The sequence below is a fragment of the Berghia stephanieae genome, chromosome 12, assembly GCF_034508935.2.
Source record: "Berghia stephanieae isolate SIO BIC M18660-M18661 chromosome 12, UCSD_Bste_1.3, whole genome shotgun sequence".
NCBI classification, from domain to species: Eukaryota; Metazoa; Mollusca; class Gastropoda; order Nudibranchia; family Aeolidiidae; genus Berghia; species Berghia stephanieae.
Window position 1 is genome coordinate 21,670,859 of NC_088371.1, and position 27,511 is coordinate 21,698,369.

Consider the following 27,511-nt stretch of genomic DNA (forward strand, 5'->3'; position numbering starts at 1 on the left):
ATGACCGGCTTACCCGGTCTGATGTCACGTCGCCCAGCAACGGCGGCCATCGTGGTTCTAAACAAAGAAAATCGGTACTTTTTATTTTTCATGCTGGCTAGAACTTTTCATATGTCTTGTGATCAGACTGTGTAAAAGTCAAAACATGATCAGATTTATAATGTTTTTATCCTCTGGATACGCTTTTATGCTCGTCGCAGAATAAATATTTCATAAGGGCGTCCGCCATTATTCCGATAGTTCAGAGCCAGTTACTAAGTAACCATGCGTCATTACGAGGGAAGTGACGTTACGACTGTTGTCTTCCAAAACAATAAAGGGAGTGACAGTCCAAGCTATAATAATTATTCAGGTCCCATTCATTGTTCGATAATGATAATAATGAGTATAGTAAAACCTGTCACCGGTATCTGATTACATGCAATCTCATCTTATCGATAGGTTATATTATTATTTTATTGATTAGTCAAATACCTGTTTTACCTGTAGTTGTAAAGACTATCAATGAGAAGAGAGAAAGAGGGGGGAGGTGGAGAGTCGTCCCTGTGTCATTCCCTACTCGATCACTGCCACCATCTGTCTGTCTGTATGGATCTTACCAACCGCACTCAATCTGGAGAAATTTTTTTAAAAAGTATTTAAAAAATTTGGCCAGAAAACTTGTCCGTCAAATATCGTACGATTTAAATGACACTCATCTTGGCAAAAAACTCTCAAACCTGGGACTTGGTGAAATATTCCATCAAGTCCCAAGTTTTGAGAGTTTTTGCCAAGATGAAGGACATTTAAATCGATTGTTATTTGAGGACGAGTTGGGTTTTTTTTTTTTTGCCAAATTTTGAAATGCGTGTTTTTCTAGAACAAGGCAGTTAACTGGTTAATGATGATCGGAAGTAAAAGCAATCAACTAATTCCATCACTATCTGGTGCTGCTGATGATGATCACTGGAATACCGGTATATATATTATTATATTATGTGTGTAGCGGTTATTGATTGGCTGTGTACCTGGTCGTCCTACGTGTGATGTGTGAGTAACGATTACCTGAGTGAGTACATTTCGTGATGACTGATGAATGAATGAGTGATTGAGTGAGTGGAGTGAGGGAATGATTGGATGTTGCGGGTTTTTGTGGTATGTAATGACACTCGTCTTCGGATCGGAAGGTCCTGGGGTCAAGTCCAGCCATGAGCCTAGGAAAAGGCTCTTTATTCATGTTCTCATCGTACTCAGGTGTAAAATGAGTACCCTACCTGGAAAAAATTGTAATAATATATAATAATATCGCCTAACATGCTTCATGTCTCGTGCTACATTTTAAGTGTTGCTGTTTGTTAAGGAACCTTTGTAAAGTGCTTTCAGCACGTTTGGTGGATATTGATCGATATGAATCTCAGGTTTTATTTATTCTTTATTTCTTTGGTTTTGTTGGTGTGTTTTAATTTTTACATTATAACATGTCTAGTGTGTGGTTGGAAGGAATCTTTTATTTAGTATTTGATTGTGGTACACGGACATGGTTGATGATGGTAATATTAATAATCAGTGACTGTAAGAAAAATATCGTCTCCTTTCATCCAAATTTGGTAAATCCCTGGAAATTCTATAAACAAGTGTTAATTTTTATTTAAAATAAAATAAATAAAATAAAATTCCCTTTATTCATCCCATAGGGGAATTTTTTCTCTAGGGTCTATTCCAATGGGAAGACTGGAGTAACACAGGCGTGAGCCGCAGTGCAGCGCCGCAAATTAAGCTAGGGTGAGGTGACTTGTTTATGACCACACAGCGCAGCGGTGGGTGATAGAACTCCGTACCTTTCGGGTACGAAGCAAAGACCGTAACGCTGTCCCACAATATATTAATTATTTACATTTACTATCCAATATTCAGAAAAGTGAGTGGAGCAGGCACTTATGTTGGTAACAACAAGATATGAAGTGAATAGAAAAGTGCCAGAAGACAATAGAGAATAAAAAATTTTTCGCGGCGATGGTGGGGTTTGAACCTGCGACCTTACTGGTACGACAACTCCGCCTGGCAGGTGAGAGCGTGGCTCTACCGTGTGAGCTATCCACGAACACAAAAATATTCGTTTCAAACTCAAAGTCATTACTAGATCCCTCTCTCACCCACTTCTTGAGACCGCCGATTCGTTCGTACACCACCATCGCGAATAATTTTGACCAGCAGTTAAGCTTAATAGCCAATATTCTCAACACAAACATTAACATAGAAACGATTGAGACATTGAGTATGCTCCGGTGTATGGGGTGAATTTAAATTCAGAAAAGTGAGTGGAGCAGGCACTTATGTTGGTAACAACAAGATATGAAGTGAATAGAAAAGTGCCAGAAGACAATAGAGAATAAAAAATTTTTTAGTAGATGGTATGAGAAGCAAGATAGGTTTGGTTTGTGTTGTGTGTTGTATTGTGTGTGTGTGTATGTGTGTGTGTGTGTGTGCTTGTGTGTGTGAATGAGTATGTTTCAGCCAAAGTAATTTGTAATTTAAGCGCTTAGAGTCTGGTGTCTCGGAGTTATAGCGCTATATAAGTTTTCAGCATTATTATTATTATTATTACTACTACTACTACTAACTACTACTACTACTACTACTACTACTACTACTACCTACACACACCACCACACTATTACTACTATACTACTATACTACTACTTACTACTAACTACTACTAACTACTACTACTAACTACTACTACTACTACTACTACTACTACTACTACTACTACTACTACTACTACTACTACTACTATCTATTATTATTATTATTATTATTATTATTATTATTATTATTATTATTATTATTATTATTATTATTATTATTATTATTATTATTATTATTATTATTATTATTATCATCATTCTTTTTCTTATTCTTATTACTACTACTACCACCACCACCACCATCACTATTACTACTATTACTACTACTACTACTACTACTACTACTACTACTACTACTACTACTACTACTACTACTACTACTACTACTACTACTACTACTACTACTATACTACACCACCACCACCATCACTATTACTACTACTACTACTACTACTACTACTACTACTACTACTACTACTACTACTACTACTACTACTACTACTACTACTACTACCACCACCACCACCACCACCACTACAACCACTTCTACCACTACTACTAAACTATCAAATTAACTTTCATCTGGATTGGCATCGACTACAAAGATCAAACTACAACGTCACCAGTTCAAAAGAGAGTTGTTGACATTCTCACATAATAACTCATCACCGCCATTCATTCACCCTCCTCCATCGACCCCGCCCTCCCCTACTCACACAATCCACACACACCATTCTAGCTTGTACGATCCACAATCATCGTCTACTAATAGTAATATGGGAAGTCGCTGGCCACAATCCACCCAATCCCCCTATTGTCTAATCCTTCCATTTTCTACTAAAATACATCACGTCTTTGGGCTTCTGGTTTTCTTTGAAGTCCCGCTGTCCCGAGTAACGTTATTGTAGGGAAGAGACTGAGAGACCCATTTTATTTCATCCTCGCTGTCAATTAAATACCATTAACGGGACCGTCGCTACTTTTACTCCTTCAATATTAGGAATAACACCCACATTCGTGTTTTAACGCATTACTCTACCCCATCATATTGGTCTTTGATCTTTCAATTTCTAAGGTGATGACATAATATGACCTAAAAGTAAGCGTCGTAAGCGCCGTCAAGCTTCTAAAATGATTTCAAATTTATTTGATTTTCAACCACCGACTTCTACTTCTAGATTTTGTTGCCTTAGTTTGCAACCCGTCTATGATAATATAGACCAGAAGTTAAGACCCATATTAAACTTTTTTAGTTTTCAATGCAATATGCAGTGCCCACCCTGTTCCTTATAATATCCTGTTACTTACATCAATACGGGTGGAAATCGCAGTGTTGAGAGCAGGACTTGAAGTGGGTAGCTGGATCTTTAAAAAAAAAATGAAGGGTAACTTTGTGTGTGTGTGTGTGTGTGTGTGTGTGTGTGTGTGTGTGTGTGTGTGTGTGTCTGTATGTATGTATGTTTATGAATGTTCTGTCATTGCGAAAATATCAAGTAAAATATTATACAGGAAATATAAAGAAACTGTTCTCTGTGAGTGAGGATATCCTTGGAAATAAAGCCACTGTGTTTTATTTTGGTAAACAAAGGAAAAGAACCAGGGGAAGGTCTATGTACAACAACATTACCAGTAACTCTGAACAACGACCTAAAAAGACTAAATTAATGACAAAACCGTGCGACTTACACAATCTATATACACAAATAGAAACACTGAGAATGATAGCACAGAATAGCGACAAATGGATTGATTTCACAAGATTGATCTGCAAAGTCAGACGACCTTGAAGGCGAAAGGCAATTAATTCGTCAGTTAAGTCTTGTAATTGACTTTATGCATTTTTGTACCTATCTGACAGGGCACCACCAACATGTCTTAAATTTGGTTCAGCATTGATACTTTCCTAAATTGTTATAAAATCACACACAAAAAAAATGAAATAAATGAGAAACTGCTTGCCTATTAACCCCCCCCCCCCCCTTCTCTCTCTCTCTCTCTCTCTCTCTCTCTCTCTCTCTCTCTCTCTCTCTCTCTCTCTCTCTCTCTCTCTCTCTTGTTTGCTTGTTTAATGAGTTTTCTCGGTGTACCCAACAGTGACTTTTTGTAAGTGGTACCATTTTGTTTATTGTTGTCCCCAATCCATTTATTCATGTCTTGTAGTATATTTATTGCTCCTCGCTTTGAGTTGGGACATGTGTAACAGTGGTGGGTTACAAGACTTTTTATCAAGATGACAATGTTTAGTTCAAGATTCCCTACTCACGTTCTGGTTCGACGACGACGCGCGTGAGGATGGCAGCAGCAGGTAATCTAGGCCAGCAGACAGTTAGGTCAGGGCAACTGACGTCAAGTCAGGTGGGCGGGCACCACGCATGCGCGAATGGATTTCCTTTCACCGTGACGACAGGGCGTGGTCTATTCCCTTGCACGAGAACTACCTTGAGCCTTGAGGGAGATCGTTGGTTGGTCGACGAATCGCTTTTTATTAATAACACTAACACAATCTGTCATTTTTTCTTTCTTCTTTCAAGCGAAGGAGGAACCGTTTGGTTGGCTTGGGAAGGAGAGATCAAATCTATCGGGGACCATGCCTCTCTTTTCTTTCTGTTCATCTCGGTTCTTTCTCTTTTCTTTCTTCTCCTTTGACGTGCGTGAGTGATGAATGGCCGAGTCGAGTAATATCCGTGAGCGAAATTTTGAACTCATCTGCATACACGTAGTGTGATAGGCAAGGGGAGAAAATTAATGAGAAAAGAAGGAAGGGAGGAGGAGGAGGAGTAAGCAAGACGAGAAGGTGTATGCGTGTGTGTTTGTATTGTATTATGTGTGTGAGTAATAGGGTGAGTGAGCATCGGGGCGTTGAACGTGCGAACGAACGAATGAGTGAGTGGGGAATAGAGAATCAGCAAGGTGATACGGTCGAGAGCCTAGCTAGCTGTCTAGAACTTGCAGCGTAGACAAGGCAAACTATTCGCTAATCATCACAAGAGTTTTGGTACCTGATTCCGAGAAGTGCTTGTCGTTCTTTCTGTTTTACACGGACAACAACGAACGCTACGCTGGCGAGGCAGCATCACTAGAACTAGAACTCGGTTGACGTGCCTTGAGCTTTTGTTTGCCGTAGTAGGAGTAGTGAGATTGGAGGTAGTGATGAGGTTATAAAAACCCACCGTGTGAGACACGGGGATCAGTTTACTAGGTGGTGCTCGCAGGTGGAACAACAAACACTGTTCTCTACCACAGATGATTTCTTGCTGTGATTGTGATTCTAGAAATGACTTATATAAAGAGTTGCTTTTTCGTTATTTGTGATGAGGACTGTTATTAGAATGTTGCTATCAGTGGTTAAGGCAGTTAAGGCCCCACTTATAACTTTTGTGAGAAACTTCGAGTTGCATCTTTGATTGTTGTGTTTGATTTTGATTTATGGAAACAAATTTTCGACAGTTATATTGACATTTTGTTTTTATTGTTCTGCATAATCTAAATCTGAAGTCGTAGAGGCAAAGGATCTTCTTTGTACATCAGTGAAAGTTAAGTTAAAGTTAAACTTAAGCGGTCTTGAAATAGGTTTTCTTTTCTATCTTCTGAAAGTGTAACATCGAGAACCTTGTACTGTGTCATCGATCAGATGATTAAAATTAAGCATATATTTACTTCTTCTTTACTATTATTATGATAATGATGGTGATGTGTGACGTTGATTTTACAACAACAATGACAAGTTTCGGTTTCGAGAAATCTCTCAGGTGTTGATCTACGATCTCTCTGATTTGCTATCACTACGACTGGTGAACTGACATTTTTATTGAAATTGTAGAATTATCTCTACCCTGAAAATGATAGTTACTTTCATTTGTAGAATAGATAGTTAAATCTTATCGTTTCGATTGAGTAAGCACCGCTACTCAAAATCTTACAATAAAATCAAGAACTACCACATCCGCCAACACTCACGTCACCACAATGTTGACATTTCGTCGTGCTGACCAGCAGCAGCCAGTGCCGCTGTCACCCCTGACTCCCATCTACAACAACCTTCATCACCATCATCATGTACCCCCAATGGCACACCATCATCACAGCGCCCATCATCACGTGACCAGGGCACCCAAATCGTTCACTACAGCCGCCAGAAAAATGATCTTTCGGGGTGAGTAATTGTAATTTTAAACACATCTGCTTCTTCTGTATCGCAAGAGGAAGAAAGTGAAAGAAGTACGATTTTCTGTATACGGTATGGCTGCACGGTCTAATCTAGATAATTAGGTATAATTTAATAATAGTATATATTGGGCCTATCTTAGTTCTGAATTTGTTTACCTTTGCACTACGCCCATTTTCTCTCTCTCTCTCTCTCTCTCTCTCTCTCTCTCTCTCTCTCTCTCTCTCTCTCTCTCTCTTCACTCTCTCACTTTCACACACACACACACACACACACACACACACACACACACACACACACACGTATCTAGCAATAACATTATAATTTCGTAAAGCGATGATACACAGTGAGTCAGTGAGACAAGGCAGAAGGGAAGGGTAGATAAGGAAATGTAGCAGCAGTACTAAAACGATCTCTCTGAGGGTAAGGGGGGGGGGGGGGGGGGGGGGGGGGGGAGGATGACCATAACACTCAAGGTGATGTTGGCTAATGGGTGACTCTTCGGTCGGCGTCAGCGGTCACCTCTTCTTTGATACCGATTCCTGCTCCCACCGTGTCTTCAGATTTGGACATCCAAGCCACGTCCGTGACGTCATACATCCATCGGTTTCCCCTGGTCTTTGACGTAACAAACCGGGGTCATCACCACCTCGAGATCTCCGCCACCACCGTTCTGTTTTTCTCACCTTCGGTCACATCTTCTCTATTCCTCTTGCGGCCATGGCTCCCTATATTGTTATGTCTGACTGTCTAGAGCCAGTTAGGGCCTATCCGTACTGATATAGAATAGTGTAGAGGGCTATTGGGCTATCCCAGTAGTGACTTTTGTCTGACTATCTTGGTCTATCCTATGATATAGGTTAATATTAAGCCTTTAATATCGAATAGCCTGGCGTCTGGTCAGTCATTGTTTGAATAAATAGTAATTCTAATCTACTCGGGTCTGGTGAGTGCAGCTTGCTTCAGCCCTTATAATACTGACCTATCCCATCCCCCCGCCCCCCCCCCCCTCACTCTCTCTCTCTCTCTCTCTCTCTCTCTCTCTCTCTCTCTCTCTCTCTCTCTTATATATATATATATATATATATATATATATATATATATATATATATATATATATTATATATATCTATCTTTCGCAAACACACACACACATACACACACACACACACTCTCTCTCATACACACACGTACCAACGCATTCAACAATGAAGTTTAAAAGGGGAAACAACACACACGCACGCACGCACACACACACACACACACACACACACACACCGCATTGATACACATACACAGTTGCAGACTCATGCACATCAGAGAGAGAGAGAGAGATAGAGAGAGAGAGAGAGAGAGAGAGAGAGAGAGAGAGAGAGAGAGAGAGAGAGAGAGAGAGAGAGAGAGAGAGAGAGAGAGAGAGAGGTAGGTTGTTTGTATGTTTGTTGTTTTCCTCATGCCTACTTCCCTTCATTCCCTTACTCAAACACCAACTCACAACGCAACTCACTTCATAAACACATACTATGGTTTGAGCAGTTAGTGACAAAGTGATTCTATCTTTTTGTTTGTTTGCGCTCTTATTGCCTCATATATTTGTAAAATTTTATTTCTGTAGTACTATTGTTTTTTTCTATAATTTGTGTCTTTTGTTTCCGAGAGCCGCCAGAGTCAGAGCGTTGCAATTGGAACTAAGTCACTTCAGCACTCATTCCAAACTGTTCAATTTGTATTCCTAAAAATATAGGACAATACAATGACAAAGTCTAGATTAAAATGTGTTTTTTTTAAAAAAGCGCTTGGATACTTTTCCTTCCACACACACAAAAAAAGGGGGCAAGTTGAACTTGGGGCATTGAACCTAAACCGGAACCGGAAACCACCAAGGCCGTCCACCCAGCCACCCACCAACCCATACCATTCAGGCTACCTCCATCATTACTACCACAATCTAAATAACAACATTATCACACCTGACTCATCAAGTGGGCAGGTAAAGATTTCAAAAGGGGCAGATGAGACGTGTCATTGGATGTTCAGGAGTAACCAGAGTTCATTTAGTTTTGAATACACAACCATGATATAGTTTTAAAGTTATGATCTACATATTCTAATTCAGCAGAATACCATATCGATGATATGTAGCTACTTAGCTATAATAATAAGTTAATGAATAAATAATAAATATAGAAAGAGGACTAAATCAGAGAGGGGGGGGGGGTGAGCAATGACCCTTTTGTTAACATTTAAATAAAAGATTGGATGGATATCAAAGGACAAAAAGGTGTCTTGGGGTTGCGTCGCGATTACCCATTATCGTTTAATTATAAATGAGATTAATTTACCGTCGAAAAGACTAAATTAAAAGGGACATACATCATACAGATTACCCCCCCCCCCCCTCTCTCTCTCTCTCTCTCTCTCTCTCTCTCTCTCTCTCTCTCTCTCTCTCTCCTTAAAATTCAGCGTTGACAATGGAACAAAAGACCTGATATTTGGAAAGGATTATAGCATCTATGCACAGTTCACTTACTTACACAGAGTGGATTCTCACACGCGCACACACAAACACACAAAATCACACACACACAAACACACAGACACACAAAACACATGCTCACTCGCGCTCACCTTTTGAGCACAAACTTTGATATCCCACCTTGATAATGATAGTGATAGGGTTTCTTGATAGGCATTTGATAGCTGTAACACATGTATGGACCACGGCTTTTAATGACGGACACGTCTGATCACCTCTTTTCATCTCTTTCACTTGATCACTTTGTGGGAGGAGTGAGTCGGGCTATGATGCTGACTGGGGCTGATGTGAAATCTTATCCCAATTTTGTCTCTGTATTATCTTTCCATTCTCTCCTATAATCATATCTGTCTGTCAATCTGCACGCAGGTAGCCTTCTCTACGAATAAAATAATATGCGCTTTCTTTAATTGATTAATTAACAATACCTCTCTAAGTTCTTACTCTCACTCACGACACTTGCATCTGTTTGATCTGGTTAATGATTATGCCTTAGATTCTGAGGAAGAGGAAGAGGGAAAGGGGAGAGAAAAATCGAATGGAAGAAAGAAAAAAGAGAAAAAAAAGTGTGTGTGTGTGTGTGTGTGTGTGAGAGAGAGAGAGAGAGAGAGAGAGAGAGAGAGAGAGAGAGAGAGAGAGAGAGTCCCGTGCATTTTCTTTCGAGATCCCTGCTCGAACGAAGACAGCAGCCAGTCTGCAAACAGATGCATGATCGAGTGACTGGAATGAAGGCTATCTTTTTTAAAAACCAAATTAAAATTACCTACAAGAAAATGTCCCATAAAGCATTTGTTTTTAAAAAAATGTCTGACCTCCGTATTCATCAAGCTTTTGATGAACCACCAAGTACACCATATGTTGATTGGGTATGGGTTTGTGTGTTTGTGTGAGTAAGAGAGTGTATGCGTGTGTGTGTGTGTGTGTGTGTGTGTGTGTGTGTGTGTGGGTGTGTGTATTAGGATTGGTAAAAACAGGAAGTTATATAAATTAGAGGTAGCTTGATATTACATACATGGTGCTTGCTAATTTTTATCTTTTTTTCTTTCTTTCTTGCCTTGGGGGGGGGGGGGGGGGGGGGGGGGGGGGGAGCGGGTATGTTCTTATATTTATTCCTTTTTAAATGTTTAAGGGAGGTGTTTTCCGATAAAGAAATTACCTTCTGACAGTTGTTTAGTTTATCAAACGGAAGTCTGAAGTCGTCGAGATAAGCCTAACAAAGCATTGTGTATAATTCCATAGGTGCTTTATCTCCATCCTATCATCCACACACACACACACACACACACACACACACACACACACACACACGCACACGCACATAATATATAGCAATCTGTTTCCTCCTTAGACACTCGTCACACGATGACGATAAGATTTCACGACCATCATCACCGTCATCGTCGCCATCATCGTCAAATTTATATTATTATTTCATTTAATGTATTGTAAACACAATAATAATTCCATTAGAAAAATCAAGGCTGGAATCAAAATGAAAACGTGACAGGGAAGGTGAAACCGTGACCCGCGAAACACTGAAAAAGCTTACCGAATCCTCCAGAACAGGTAAACAAGTAAAATACCTTGTTGTATCACGTTCTCACTTGGCCATTTTTCAGGGAATGGTGAGATGGCCTATCTTATTCTTCTATTATTTCAGGCAATTTTAAATCATCATATTGTTTTTCCCGTCGGGGACTTGTTATTCTGTTTATCTTTTATCTTTCTTTCTTTCTTTTCTTTCTATTTTCTCCTACTAATCTTTCTCTTTTAAAGTTTTTTATTGGTGCTTTTGATTTGTGGAGACACCTGGTGATGGTAGTTGTTATAATGGTTAAAAATTATTAGTATTTGTGACATTGAAGTCCCTAGATGGAATTAAGATAAGAAGAATTAGATCCTGAAAGTACAACAAAATTTTGAGTTGAAAATCGGATGTTTTTGGGTTGCAAAAGAATTTTCGTGGACTTCGACTTCGATATACACGAATTAGGTTATTTTATAATTATAAATAAAGTCGTTCTTTTCTTCGACTTCGAGAGTTGTCTGAATCTAGATATAGTCATCGACATTGATAAGTGGTATAGAGGGAGTAATGAGTTGACTAGTATTGCCTGACTGTAGTTCTACTTAGTCCACTCTTATCATTGACACGTTACCCAATACGTCATGATTTGTGATTCCCTCTTTTTCTCCATTACAATGCCACGCATTTCACCTTACTTCCGGTCCACTTATAACGAGACGAAAAATTAAGGTGATGAAATTTGTGGCCATAGTACCAGTGCAATCCTATTTTGGTTTGTATCCCATAGCAAACTATAGAGTGCATTGTTTTAATCCCATCCTTCAAGTTGTGACAAGTTCCTCCTCACATTGCTTATATTGTATAACATGGAACTTACTTCATGGTCCATCTGAATCAGCTTTTCAGCACCTCCGTGGTGGCCACGGACCATTTAGATTCAAGCCAAACCCCTTGATGACCTCACACCTGACTAGTATTGTATTAGCATTAGATACCTACCTTCAGCCTCAAAACCCGAGCAGAGTGTAGCATAGCATTCTTGCATTCCTTAGGGGGATTTCCATCAATTCTGATGCTTGATGAGTCTGTAAAATCTGAGGCTTTGAAGATACTTTTTGAAAAGTTGAAAGGTCATTCCTTAAATTGATCGATGTTAAATTAAATTTCTCCCGAGGACAAATCAGAATGCGACAAAATAGTTCTAGTTATGATATACGGTACGGTATACCTACGTCTTCTCGGCATTCCTACCTTTAATTACGACAGCCTCTTTTATCTCACTTTCCCTTGTGTCAGATGTGACCCTTCGCGCATGTCAGAAACGGCTTGGGTAGGATTAGCATTGTGTAATGTTTCCGGTATCTCTCTCGAGTTGTCTCCTGGGACGGATAGAATCTCCAACCAGCTAACTGATTCGTTTTTAACGTTTGGATAAATAAATTGTCCATGACATGCAAGCTACCATGTCTTGCTTGCAAAAATAATAATTAAAAAAAACCCAAAAACAATCAAACAAACAAAAACAAAAATTTTTCAAAAAATATCAGAAGAACAAGCAAATCAGCGCTGACAAAGCAAGGGTCAATTAACAAAGGTAATAATCCCAATTTGGATTTATTTGCTTGATTGTTTGTTGTCTTTTGGGAGAAGGTGCTTGTTGTTATTTTGATTGTTTTTTGTTTTTATTTTCTTTCTTAAAAAAAAATAAATCCAAATCTAGATTTTTAAGCAGGGATATTTTTTTAGGGAAATTGATGAAAGCATCTCAAATTCCTTTTATCAATTTAGACCAGTCTCCAAGTTAGGATTACGTCTTTACAAAGTGTATTTACATACTTAAGGGCATTAGTTTTTTTTATTTTTTTTTTGGTTTGTTTTTCTTATATATTTTTTTCTTCGGTTTCGATGCCTGATGTCATATCATTAGACTTGCTATTTCACTGGATTCCTGGAAACCTTCCATCTAAGTCTTTCTGATTTTGTGGCCAAGAAAATGGAGAAGTAACACAGTTCTATCACTGGTCTTCGTCGTCGTCGTGTCCACAAGAGACTGTAATAAGAAGAAACTTGATGGGGGCGATAAGGTGGATGGAATACCAGACAATCACTCGGGCACTCATATTTCCATTCATTATTGCAGGCGTTTTGTGGGCATGACGCTCATAGATAGATAGATAGATAGATAGATAGATAGATAGATAGATAGATAGATAGATAGATAGATAGATAGATAGAGAGAGAGAGAGAGAGAGAGAGAGAGAGAGAGAGAGAGAGAGAGTCAAGGGCGGGGATAACATGGTTAATGAATTCAACGCGAAGGTAACAGGGTGCGGATTTTTATTTATATATGTATTTATGTGTATTTCAACCCAAGTTTCACGGAATCACTGGGCTCATTTCTTTTCCAGGATAATTGCATGTTATGAAGGTGGATGGGGTAGTACCTGAATTTATGTATATATCCATCCGTACCAAGCAAGGTATGCTGGTGGTGGTGCTGATGGCCAGCAATTCCCAAAGGGGGTAACGAGAAAGAGAGGAAGCGAATTTTATTTGGGCATACCTGTCTGTTGACCTGTGATTAATTGTCGTTCTGGGATCCCTACTCATCCCTTGACATGCGTACATTGCTGGAGTCTTGGGCGTAACCTCTTCTACCTCGAACCTCTCACCGCAACCGCTTGCTGCCTTTTTCTTTCTGTCTTTTTTTTTCTTTCATTCTTTCTTTCTGTCATTCTTTCTTTCTTTCTTTCTTCTTTTTTTTTTTTTTTGCACGTGCATGTTATATGTACAGTTGATGCTACCGTAAAGTTAGATGATGACTTGGAAAAAAGTCTGAGGGAAAGGAAGGGAAGAAAGCTGTTCAGAGTAACTAGCTACCTTTGTCCTGCCTGTGATTGTCAGCAGCGTATTTTTTTTCTTTTCTGAATTTATTTTAAATTATCACCGAAGCACAGCGTGTTACATAAGCGCCAGTTTGTTCTTTTTTGCTCTAATAATGCAATCATGTAATAAATCCCGCCAATTGTGCCATTGCATGTAACAAATTCGGGTTCGGACACTGGTGCCTTTTTGAATTGTCTGACACTGTTTCATTTATACATCTTGCGCCTTAGCATATAAATATTCTGTATCCATATGTACAAGTCTTGCGCTCTCTCTCTCTCTCTCTCTCTCTCTCTCTCTCTCTCTCTCTCTCTCTCTCTCTCTCTCTTTCTTTCTATCTCTCTCTTCTCCATACTCACCAATTCTCTCACCTCCCTCGCCACACAATTTACCCCCCCCCCCCCCTCCCGCCATTCCTCCCTTCTTTCTTCGTTCTGTAAACACTCTCACTAGAGTTCACAGACTAAGGAGTCCTGTATTCTCTATGCTAGAGTTCTTCCCAACTATTAGTACTATCCATTCTTTTCTTCTCACCCACAAAGCCTACCCCATCCTTCGATGCAGCGTTTCCTTAATTCTTATTTTTCAATTCATCCAAAAATTCCACATGGTTGGTGTCTGTTAATTCCCGTCATAAATAATTGTTCCGAGTTGAGTTTCCCGCCTTCACCTGTATGCATGTAGCTGTAATCACCTTCAGATTTTGTACTCATTCTGACACACCACCCACCCCCTGAGGCGATATCGTCCTCACTTCAACACACATTAATATTACAACACACACACACTGACTCTCTCTCACACACACACACACACACACACACACACACACACACACTGCTGACCTTACTTTTCCATACCTAGCTATGACATGCCAACTGGATCATAGTTTTATATTACATGGCACCGAATTTCATTTCATATAATATAAGTACTGTACTGTCGATTTTTGAAAACAAAAATTGATTTGATTTCCATATTATTGCATCTTTGTCCACTGAAAAAAAAGCGGAAATCCCCCCCCCCCCACCCTCTCTCTCTCTCTCTCTCTCTCTCTCTCTCTCTCTCTCTCTCTCTCTCTCTCTCTCTCTCTCTCCACTCCCCCAGAAAATGCGGTTTGTTACCCGGAGCAATTCTTGTCAATTCCCTCGTTCCCACATGTTTACCCCCCCCCCCCCCCATCCCCCATTTTCCCCCTTTACACCTTAATAAGTGTTTTGCCTCTCTGACGCTCCCGTGAGAACAACACCCAGGTAGAGATGGTAGTTTAGTGCATATAACTTGGGGATGATGTAGTAGACACTATAGACACACCCAAAAAAAACACACAAAAAATTTTTTTATTCTCTATTGTCTTCTGGCACTTTTCTATTCACTTCATATCTTGTTGTTACCAACATAAGTGCCTGCTCCACTCACTTTTCTGAATTAAAAATTCACCCCATACACCGGAGCATACTCAATGTCTCAATCGTTTCTATGTTATATGTTTGTGTTGAGAATATTGGCTTAAGCTTAACTGCTGGTCAATATTATTCGCGATGGTGGTGTACGAACGAATCGGCGGTCTCAAGAAGTGGGTGAGAGAGGGATCTAGTAATGACTTTGAGTTTGAAACGAATATTTTTGTGTTCGTGGATAGCTCACACGGTAGAGCCACACTCTCACCTGCCAGGCGGAGTTGTCGTACCAATAAGGTCGCAGGTTCAAACCCCACCACCGCCGCGAAAAAATTTTATTCTCTATTGTCTTCTGGCACTTTTCTATTCACTTCATATCTTGTAGACACACCCCTCACACCTTGTGGATTCTTCATGCAGTACCACTGGTACCACTCGAACAGTGGGTGGGGTGGGTACGCACTACGGGCACCTACCTATTACTACTACTACAAGCAAAGTTCCCAGCCATTCAGTCTTTGTGATAATGACATCCAGATGGTACCAAACACCGATATGGGGGCTGCAATCATAGCAACCTGTATATTGTTTTGATATGAATGGTGGGGGGCGAAAAGGGGAGAAAGCCAAGCTGCCAACTGCATGATAGATAGACATGTTGTTTGTTAGCAGATTATTTATTTATTTATTTATTTATTTATTTATTTATTTATTTATTTATGTTTAATGTTAGAAATGATATGCAGCATCGGGATTCAAACTACGCGTACCTATTCGCAGGTCTGATAACCCAGACTGTTATGGTCTCATTGTTGTCATAGACTCTAAAACCAACGGAAAATATCGTCTATTACAACAATGTTACACCAAGGCCATAATTGAGTTCGGTTGTCAGACCTGCAAATATGTACACGTAGGATCCAACGCATTTGAACCTACATGATCCCAAGAAAAGTGGACCACCGACCATTCTCATCACGTAAGCTGCCACGCTAGTCACGTGATTTATCAAAAGAAATCTTAATAATATTATTATTTTTACAATAATAAACTCCTTACGTGTTTGTGAAATGGAAAGTAAAGGTGTTATCGTTTCGAGTTTTCGACGTTTCGAAATAACGATACGTGTTCAAAGTTGCCGCTAACTTCTGCAGGGAATGGCATTTCTGTTTCTTAACGAAAATAAATATCAAACCTCAAAGAATTCCTTCCCATGCATCATGGCATCGACAGAACTGAGAAAGTGAAGCAAGGAATCCGAGATGGAGATAGGGCTTGTTGTTACTTTGTTGTTACTATACTTCTTTTTACTTATTTCTCGTTTCCTTGTTGCGTCTCATCATCATCATACCCTACTGTGATGATGTTACCTTGACCGCGCGATTGCGCAGGTAACGACGTGCAAACGTGCAAATCGGGTCGAGGAGTGATTGTAAACACGTTCGTTTGTTATCGTTATCATCTCATAGCGTCCCATGCATGCCCTGATCGTAGTATAGTCTAGCTTGAGAACATACATTTCATCGGAATCTGCTGCGTTACTCACGCAATGCGCTCAATTTCCCGCCAAAAATGTGGCATGCTTAGTAAGCCGACGCTTTAGCTTATTGCTTTCGCCATTTGAATCGGGGTGGAGTGAAAATCCCCCCCCCCCCCCCCCATTTCCACCCCACCTTTAAAAAATAGAAACAGGAAAAGAATGTTAATTATTGAAAAATAAAATAAATAAATAAATAAATAAATAAATAAATAAATAAATAAATAATAATAATAATAATAATAATAATAATAATAATAATAATAATAATAATAATAATAATAATAATAATAATAATAATAATAATAATAATAATAATAATAATAATATCTTTATTGTCCATGAAGGCAATTGTTCATTTGGTTGCAGCATAATATTATACGCAAACAGACATAAATGCAACAAAAAGTGCAAAAAAAAAAAACAAAACATACAGACACTCACACACACACCGAGTGCGCACGCGCGTGCGCGTGCACAAACACGCACTCACAGACTCTCACTTAAATAGGCCTCGTGTAACCTATCTCAAAAGCATATCATCATGATTACAAACAAACATAACAAAGCGAAAAAGAAAGTGTCTTATTTATGAGTATCTATACTATAAGCATTAAAAAAAAAAAGATCCAATGTACGAAGGCGCCAGTCTTTGTTTTCGTTCGTACAATGCACGTGCGTTTTAAATAGGAATATTACTTACTCACGCAATGATTAACTACATCTCGTGTTTTTTATTATTTCAAATCCGAGAGACATTCATTCAAATTTTGAAAGCGACAAAGAGTAGAACCGTTTTTCAAACGATTCGAATTGAAAAACCATGCACCTATGCGATACACATTCCTTAAAAAAAAATAAAAAAATAATAACAATCATATTACAACTTGGTTTATTCTTCTCATCAATTCATACACGCGGTTCCAGATTTGGCTAATTTTGTTGGTTGTCATTTTTTCCGCCTATGATTTATTGGTGCAATAATACAACGCGTCTACGTCATATTATTTTCTGAAACAAACGAGTTCTTGTCTTTGTTTAAATTGAATAATTTATTACTATTTGGTTTTCTCGTTTGTCTCAACTAAAGACAAAGGTGTGAAAATAAAAGAATTTTAGATTTGAAACTTAAAAAAAAAATAAAGTTAAAAAAAAATGGATGAAGTAAAGATAATGGAATGCTAATACAAAATTTGACGTTCATAAAACATAACGTGAAAATTGAAATCTATTGTGGACCTGGAAAGTTTTCACGTCTACGACGTATATTATCTACATAATACGTAGAATTTAGTACAAATATTCGTTTAATTTTACGTTATCCGCAGTCCTCCCAACAGCATACACAACTCTTGTATCACCCAATCTTTTAAAGTCTCTCATCAGTTATGTGACTTTGTTTTTGGTTTCTTTTGTTTATCTATTTATTTATTTTTTTTAAATGTTTTTTTTTTTGTTGTGTGTGTGGGTTTTTAAAATAATTATTAACGTACAAGATAATGCGTAATTTTTATTGTACCTTCAGCCTACTCAGTGTGATTCCAATTTTTGGAAGATTAATTTATCACAAAAATGTTTGCATGCTGACTTTTGACTTCGCAAGTCCCAGGTTTGAGATTTTTGGCCAAGATAGGGATTATTTTAATCGATCGATAGACGAAAGACGAATTTTCTGGTCAAGATTTTAAAATATGTGTTTTTTTTTTTTTTTGGGGGGGGGGGGGGGGGGGGGGTTGTTTTGTTTTTTACAGAACGTGAGTATTCTGTGTAATGGTTGGTGTGATAGAGACGTAGTGTCATCTTTATATCCATTTAACGACATGAGCGTAGTTATAGATGTCTGTAGTCTGTCTGATGTGCATTTATAATATTGTTTGCATTATGACTATGGTTATGATTATTAATGGCTGTGTTTATGATTTAGAGGTATGTCGTTCCACTCAATTTTATTGACGTTCTTACGAAATCGACGCTTAGCTAGCTAGCGCTTGTTCTTCTTCCTTATTCCAGGAAAACCGCATGCGGAAGGAAATGATGTTCTAGGGAAGTTGGGAAAGGGAAGGAAACCGTGGGAAAACGAGACTGGATGGATAGATGGATGGATGGAGAGTTGGGGGGCTTGTGTTTCCATGTACATATTTGTGTTTACCTTGTTTGATGAAGGGTATGGATGATTTTGACCGACTGACGGGCAGACAGACTGACAACAGGATACCGAAAATAACCACGATATTTTTGTGTGCCCTTTTTGATGCTATACGTTTAGGTAAAATACTCACAACATCCGTTAGCCAAATTAAACATGGCCATCACACAGAACTGTGCGTACGTAACCTTTACCGTTTATAGTGGGATCAATATAATTTACTGAGAATTAATCACTAAGAGAGAGGCTGTTTAAAATTTATAACAAAGAGTTGAATGACGTCAACTTCGTTCCTTCTATATATTGAGATATATCATAATATATTGGTTTACTTACTGGCCTTTATATTATGCTACGGTGAAGTAGTTGTGCCATAAATATGGAGGATAAGTAGTTGAATCGGTGTCTTGTTTCACATACAGACAGAAACTGTGTTTGGAATAATAGACTGGAGAAAGGATGACGATGATTGGTTGTGCTACGAGTACGATGGTGTAGGTATGACCCTGGAACTGTTCCGAACAGGATGTTGATTACGTAATCACAAGTCCCGGATATTATATTTATTGTAAATATCTGTAATTAGTTGGGGTTTTTTTTATTTTAAAAAAATTGTATTCTTTCTTCTCATCAGTTCTTGGGATTAAAAATAATACAAGACAAGCCATATTTATATAAAGGCCTTATCATCTCTCACGAAACAGTAGTAAAGCGTCAACAATCTTAAATTGTCTTTTAATATTCGATGTTTTGTTTTGTGTAGGGAAACCAATTTAAATAACATAATGATTAATGACAGCTTCTTTTCGAATCTATCTATCTATCTATCTATCTATCTATCTATCTATCTATCTATCTATCTATCTATCTATCTATCTATCTATCTATCTATCTATCTATCTATCTATCTATCTATCTATCTATCTATCTATCTATCTATCTATCTATCTATCTATCTTATCTATCTATCTATCTATCTATCTATCTATCTATCTATCTATCTATCTATCTATCTATCTATCTATCTATCTATCTATCTATCTATCTATCTATCTATCTATCTATCTATCTATCTATCTATCTATCTATCTATCTATCTATCTATCTATCTATCTATCTATCTATCTATCTATCTATCTATCTATCTATCTCATAAACACACACACACACACACACGGTATATATTCAACACTTTTCCAAATTATCCCCTTGATCACAATTTCTTAAAACAACGTAACCTCAAAACAACGGAGTTGTCAGATGTATCGTAAAAACAAATAGCGTGTCGGTAAAATTGAACGCGGCGATAATAAATGGGTTATAAAGATAAGGAAGATGGTGAGATAACGGGGGAGAGAGGGAGAGAACTTGAACTAGAGATAATAATGAGAAAAGGACACTTTGTCTTATCTCTCAGCGATTCCAGAATACTCACGTCAAAACTAATGGTTAACTATCTATCTCTCACTCACGGTTACGGAGAAAGATTCCGATTCAGACAAGCGTGAAAAAGTGAAAAAAAAAAAAAAAACAAAACAAAAAAAGGTAATAGTTTAAAGGCATAAACACTCTAACCGTACCGTAAATAAACCGTCATCGCATTACGACCGTCGCTTGCTTTTTCAACAAGACAAAGTGGGGCGTGTGTGAAATAGCAGAAGACGGTCGTAAGACGACGACGACGGCGACGTTGACGGTTCTCAATAAATAGGAAAATTACCTTAAGACTTCAAAATTTTAAATGCGGTTTTCTGTTTTTCCCGTTCGGAAAATCGTACGTAATGTTGATTTTTTTTTTTTTTTGGTTTGTTTTTGTTTGGTTTTTATTCCATTCCCCTCACCCCCCCCCCCCCCCTTTCCTTTCTTTCCACATCTCCACCGCCATCACCCCATTTGAATTTCTCTTACCACGTGTGGCTTATGTATGTACACGTAAGCCATGAGAAAATAGGATACGATAATAATGGATGATACGGATGAATGGTGCCGGTGATGATGATGATGATGATGGTGTCTGTGTGTGTGTGAGAGAGAGATATTATGCGGTGTGGAGGGGAGGCCCTTGATCTGTTCTCAGGGAATCATCACGGATGTTTAACAACGTCTTTTTTGTCCCCTGGAAAACTTAGCATTAAAACGATGACCTGCTTACGACATCTGCTGCTTGACCAAAAATTCCAACTTCGCAGATTCTGAAAATTGGGATTGTGTGTGTGTGTGTGTGTGTGTGTGTGTGTGTGTGTGTGTGAAATGCACACATGAATAAATAAATTATATACTGGAATATATCGATAAACAAATAAATGAATAGATAAACAGACCATTCAGTTATCAAATTTCTACCTGAGAGGAATGTCGTCTCCACAAGAACTTTCCTTGTGTTCGGATTTGTCCGTTGCTCAGCTGGCATCGAAGAATTCTTTGATCTTAGGCACATCGCGCAACATACAGTGTGCAAACAACATGTCTAAATGGAAATAAAAAATCATAACTACCATGCCGAGGAAAAAAAAACAAAAGAAGAGAGAGAGAGAGAGAGAGAGAGAGAGAGAGAGAGAGAGAGAGAGAGAGAGAGAGAGAGAGACACACAGAGAGAGAGAGAGAGAGAGAGAGAGAGAGAGAGAGAGAGAGAGAGAGAGAGAGAGAGAGAGAGAACAAACGACTTTAAGAAGGAATAACTTTCCTGGATATCGAAACTATTTTTTCAACGCACCATTCTTGATTATCTAATAGACCGTCACGTGACGTTTTGAGCCTTTTACGAGAAAGTTAAATTTGCGTCCTGCTGTCATTCATTTACATCTTACAATCTTCCAAATGATCAAATACCTTCTTTCTCTCGAAAACGTGGGACTAAGGAAACAAGCTTGAAATACATCCTGGTTCCTATTGATGTCGATTATTAAGGCTTATAATGTTTGTTGTCACTTATTTAGGAAGTCAGGGAGTTAAGAATGTCACCACATTATCTAGTTAACTTTGCCAAACTGCCATTAGGGGTTACGGTAAGTCGTGAGCTATGCTTTATTACAATTATTTGTTACTTTTTTTTTCTTTCTTCGCAATCAGACTGGGTAAACCATCAGCAGGGGTGCCCTTTTTCCGGCGGCTTTTTGAAATCTTACAACTGACGTATGTCGTTGTTGTTGAGTTGATTTTTTTTAAAGATAAAAAAAGTATTGTTTGTTTAAACGCAACAATGGAAGCGAAATATCGGATATGCATCCTTACTTTAATATCAGCAGAAATTGCCCCACCCATCTCTATTTCATTTCATCCCTAAATCCCGAGACACGTGAATTAGTGAGTACACCTGAGTTGGAATGAAATGAAAACAAAACCTAGCGAGTCCCCATTTGCCTTCATTCGTCTTTCATCAACTACTACCCACTACTCATCATCCCGCCCGTCTCCAGCCGTATCCGATTTGTTATTGTAACCTCCTGTATTATCTTGTCCACTCTCTATTTCAAACATTCTCGTGTTTACGTCTCTTACTCGTATTGCAAACGATCGTGATAGGAGAGTGATCAGTATAAGAGTCGATTACCTACTTATCTATGGTTAAGGGCCCTTTAAAAAAAAAAAAACATTATTGTTGCCTTGTGCTGGTAATTATTTTCGGTTTCTTGGGTTGCTTGTTATTTTATTGTTTACTTATATAACTTGAATATTTGTTTAAAAGTTACTTGTTAAGTAAAGTAGCATCCGTGTTTATGAACTTGGACTATAGGGAATGATATTAGCGGAAGAGTAGCGTCCCTTGATTGGACGTCACCCATAGGCGGAAAAGTTATTAGAGAGAGAACGTCATGTTGGTTGTGCGCATGCATCTCTCGTCCTCGCTTCCTATACTTACTCCTTCATTATTTTGTTTTCTTGCGTAAAGAATTCACTTTTACTATGTCTTCAGTTTTACCAGCATGAAGATTCCAATTTCCCTTTCTCTCGTTTTTATTTTATTTTAGATATTCTTTTTGTTTTTTCTGTTGTGTTGTATCTATCTACCTTGATGCTTTATGCATAGATTGTAAGTAGATTAGATTAGGAGTGATGGAAAAAAGATAAGGATTTAGGACCAGGTTCTAGAAGAGTTAATGAGCCGTCAAGGGCGTATCCTGACCCCATGGCGCGTAGATCTGCCTGGGAGATTAGCTACTTGTATTTCTATCACAATCTCTTGCTTCTTTCCCCGATAGATTTACTTACTTACCCTCGTTTTCTTTTATTTCTATCTGCTACACCTTACTTTTCTACCTTGCTGCCATGCCATGCCATGCTATGCTAGCTGTTTCCAGCGTCTCATCCCATCTTAGGTATCGAAAATGAGTACATTAGTGACAATAAAAACTGCAATTCCAAAATGGCCGAATATTATTATGATTTGTAGGCATGTCAGACTCTGATTGGTCAGCGTCACACACCGGATGACGGCATCAAACAGGTGATTGGCTTGCTGGGTTTGGATGTTTATGATATGAATGGATTGATGGACGAGTTCGACGTTAGAGAACCGTGACAGTCTGGAATTCTGAAGTACGGCGTTTGTTTTTGTGATTAGTTGGCACTTTCAAAATAAAAAAAGGGAAAAAAGAAAAAAATACAAGAGGAATTTGGCTGTGAATGATTGTTTATATGCTTGTGATTTTGTTTTCCCCGAGAGGAAATGGGCAAATGAGAGGTTTAAAGGTGTCTAGCAGGATCTATCACTTTGTCCTAATGTTTCGTATCGGTTTACTCGTGTCTAACACGTGTTAAACATCGAGGTAGTTTGAGGTATGGCTTGGCTAACCCCCTCTGGAGAGGGGGTGGCACTTAGTGTAGATGGTCAAGGCAGACGAGGATTTTTGTTGTTTTTTTTTTTCTTCTTCTTATATTTAGTTTTCTTCACTTCGTTACCTTTCTTTCTACCTTATATTATTTTATTTTCTTTCTCTTTTTTTTTTATGTTTGTGTGAATATGCCGTAGTGATGATTTACTTGTCAGGTTGTATTATTAGTGTCTAGAATGTAGTGGTACTTTGATAGAAATACGAGCTTTAACTTGTTTACAATACCTTTTTTCTCTCTTATCTTTTGGGTGGATGGGTTTTAAGTGGGTGGATGGAGACCGGGCATGAGGTACTACGGTAGTTATGATGGGAGGTCTATGGGTTTCTCACTGTTTTTCAGAGTATAACAGTATTGTGGTCACTGTTCATTGGGGTGAGCAACTCCACGCCAAACAGCTTTTTGTTTGAAAATGCCCCCTCCACCGCCCCACTCCTTGTGATTCATAATACGTCTATCATCAAGTTATCTTTTGTATTCTTATATTATTGTATTCATTGCAATGCTTTATTTCTATTTACTTTGTGATAACTATACTATGAGCTGGGTAGTTGAAATTCGCTGGTATTATATATATATTGGTAGACACAATTGTCGGTGGACTCACTGGTGCGCTCTTGTCATTAATTTATCTTAATTCATTAAAAAAAAAAAAAAACAACATTATAATAAATATGAGTCGTTTTTCTATTTTTAAAACAAGCGCAAAGCCGGTTTTTTTTTCTTCAAAATTGGGAGGTGGCTGAGTGGTAGCAATTTCATAATGTCCATACACCTTTTTATTCCAAACAAGGAACTCCCAATTTCACATTTCATTTGGATGATCACTTTGTACGATCACATGTCGATGAAGTGCCGGAAATAAAAGTATAATGACAAATGCAAGGCCGACAACAAATTTATGATGATATGTTTGAAAAAGAAAATTGCCCTTTGTAATTTAGGGTTGGCATATTATATTATATGTCTGTCTTTTAGGGTTGACAGCTCCGGACACAAAACTCTCTTAGCCTAATAATTGCCTCTTTTATTTGATAGTAAACTACACTGACCTTGACTAATTCTATACGTGCCAAATGATGGCCACTTGGTTAGATTGGGCTTTGTTGCTGATGCTGTTCACACTGACACGAATCGTTCTTGCTGGACTAGTTAGAGGCATTTACCACTGTAACTGTAAGGTCTCTGACATGGACTTCTATGGCGTCTTTGGTGTTTGACAGCACTATCTTCTTCCCTCCCCCGCCAACCTCTATCACACCTGTTGGTTTGATTATTTTTTTTTTGTTTGTTTTGTTTTGTTTTAGTGTGTGTGTTTATTTGTTCCTTTTGTATTTCATTTCTTTGTGTTTATATGACAGATTGAGGGATTGCAGCACCGTCTCAAAGCGGTATTATTTTTGGATGGACTAGTTGCCGTATATTGAATTTATAGTCAGAAAAATGTAACCTTGGATCAGTTTTCTATTCTTTACCAAGGAGCAGAACAAATAAACTTTCTTAAATTGCAAAGGGGAACCCCCCCCCTCATTTTTGCCTTTCCTGCCATTTTAAGTGCAAAGTCACTTTTTAGGGTCCTATTCAATCCAACATAATACCTTCTTGAGACGGTTGGGTCACATTTACAGATATTATTATAATATTAGTTGCGTTTGGCAGGTCTAAATTTCTGGAGGTACTCGTTCACCTTACAATTATACCTTGTGGGGTTTGGTCTGAATTGCGCTTGTATGTTGCTGCCTTTATGTCTGTTGTAAATAACTTCCCATCCTCCTTCCTCCATCCCAAGCTCACGCCTGGCTACCCCGATGCACATGTAAATAAACCCAGGGGAAAATGGCTTACTCATCAGGGATCAAATTTCATCAATTCTTTATATTATTTTTATTTTTAAAAATGTATTTCGTTATCCCTTCGAAAATCGTTGAAGGTGCTGAATATATTTTTTTTTAAATAAAAAAAGGAGACATAATACAAATATAGACCTGCCTAAAGCTACGAAAATTTCGTAATATTGCGATTTTTTTGGTACCAACCGCAGTACTATACATTATTAAGATCTTTAACTCAATAAAACGGCATGAAAATGATGTTCTGGTGCCAGAGCTGGTATTTAAAGGAGTTTAAAGCATTATTTTAACGCACTGAGGACACGCCTGTAATCTTTAAATGTAAGTTAAGTGTATACTATGTTTTAAAAAAATACGAATATTTCCAATTTCAAGCAGGCAGGTCTAATAATATGTTTTTTTGAGGGGTTGGTTTGTATTGATGAGTTTACAGGTGGTAGAGTGGTCAGACCTGCCTTCTATTACAAAACATTCTAAACATTCGTATAAATTACGGAATTTTGGCTCCAATTTCAGAACTGCACGAGTCATTAAAACTTATTTAAAATGAACATTGGTGCCAATTTTAAGAATTATTTTGAAATGTTATTTAATCCTTGTTAGAGTAAGTAGTTGATTTTTCTTAAATTATTAACTTCATTAACCAGGACCACGATTTTCACTCCTTATTCAAAATTTACAAGTTGGCAGGTCTGGGTAATGTCCCATCCAAGAAAATGAAATTCTGAACTATGCAATGTTTTGACCAGTGTACTTAGTACAACGTTAACGCGTGGATTGCTCGACAACTTGGAACCTACCATCATTTTAATCTCACTGTCTCTGTTGAGCGTAATGTTTATGGTTGTTTGGCTTGTTGGTTAAAGCCAACCTGTACTCACGATTTACTTCCCAGTTATTCCACCCTGCCCAGTCTTAATTGGCAGTAATCCCTGTGTATTAATTGACCTGTAAAAGTAGAACGAGAAAGAAAGAGAGAGAGAGAGAGAGAGAGAGAGAGAGAGAGAGAGAGAGAGAGAGAGGAGGGGGGGGGGAGAGAGAGAGAGAGAGAGAGAGAGAGAGAGAGAGAGAGAGAGAGAGAGAGAGGGGGGGGGTTACCCATTTAACATAATGGCTATCCTGCCAATGAGTCAGATCGGAACATGGGAAATTTTTTTATCATCTTATTTTAAACGTTTACATTTTATGAAAAGTCTCTTTACCTAAACTTATTGTCATTCGTCGACGTTGAGATCATCATCATCATCATCATCATCATCATCACGGTTATGATGCCTGCGCTTTTATAATATGCAATATGTTTCAGTTTCATTTTAATTTATTATCTTTCACAACCGGTTTGGTTTATATATTATATAATATTCAAAAAGATAGACGTATCATTACTCTCATTTTCATTTTTCCCACCTTGAAAGTGTGGGAATTGGGTCGAATGCATGCCTACGTGGGGTTCCATCTAGAGTAAGTGCTCGGTGGTGCCTGCTGCCTGCCTGCCTGCCTGTGGTGATTTGAAGAATGAAATGTTTGCGCATCTTTACTCCATCCATCCAACCTTGAAATGCACTACCTACCACCACCGCATCATATTATTCTTATTATTATCTTCTATCTAACGTACATGCGCTGTGAGAACGAAGGTAGGTAAAAATGTGAACTGCCAACTCTATACTAAAACGCCGTAATTGAAAAATCCTACGGGTGAATGAGTAACTTCTCTTTATAATTAAAAAGAAGAAAAATTCCTTTATTCATCTCATGGGGGAAATTTGTTTCTAGAGTCAATTCCAAGGCAGCGCCGCAAATTGAGCTAGGGCGAGCTGACTTGCTCAAGGTCACACAACGCAGCGGCGGGTCGTGATCGAACTATTCAAATTTCACGGAATAAAGTGATTAAAGCATAGCCACAACATCAGCAGAGGGACTCCACTAGATGGCAGCATTCCATCAGACGATCAACGTAAGCTTTTTTTTTTATATTTTAATGAAAATATTAACATCCATCAGGA

General features: G+C 38.3%; 1 protein-coding gene and 1 long non-coding RNA gene across 4 annotated transcripts in view; one reads left to right on the plus strand and one right to left on the minus strand.

Annotated features, from left to right (window-relative positions):
- The window catches only part of LOC144958243 (uncharacterized), a 177,202-nt gene that overhangs the window by 129,681 nt on the left and 20,010 nt on the right, over positions 1–27,511 (plus strand). Inside the window, exon 1 of one of the 3 annotated variants that reach the window (XM_078890084.1) lies at positions 5,375–6,780. The exons of the other annotated variants lie outside the window; for them this stretch is intronic. Coding sequence (XP_078746210.1) covers positions 6,594–6,780 — 187 coding nt within the window. The 5' untranslated portion in view covers positions 5,375–6,593. Of the gene's footprint in view, positions 1–5,374; positions 6,781–27,511 lie in introns of those variants that run through there. 3 annotated transcript variants of the gene reach the window in all.
- LOC144958244 (uncharacterized) lies at positions 12,771–26,847 on the minus strand. The gene is made up of 3 exons (XR_013642385.1): positions 26,708–26,847; positions 21,169–21,292; positions 12,771–12,906 (listed from the first exon to the last, which is right to left on the minus strand). It is a non-coding gene; the product is annotated as an uncharacterized LOC144958244 (long non-coding RNA).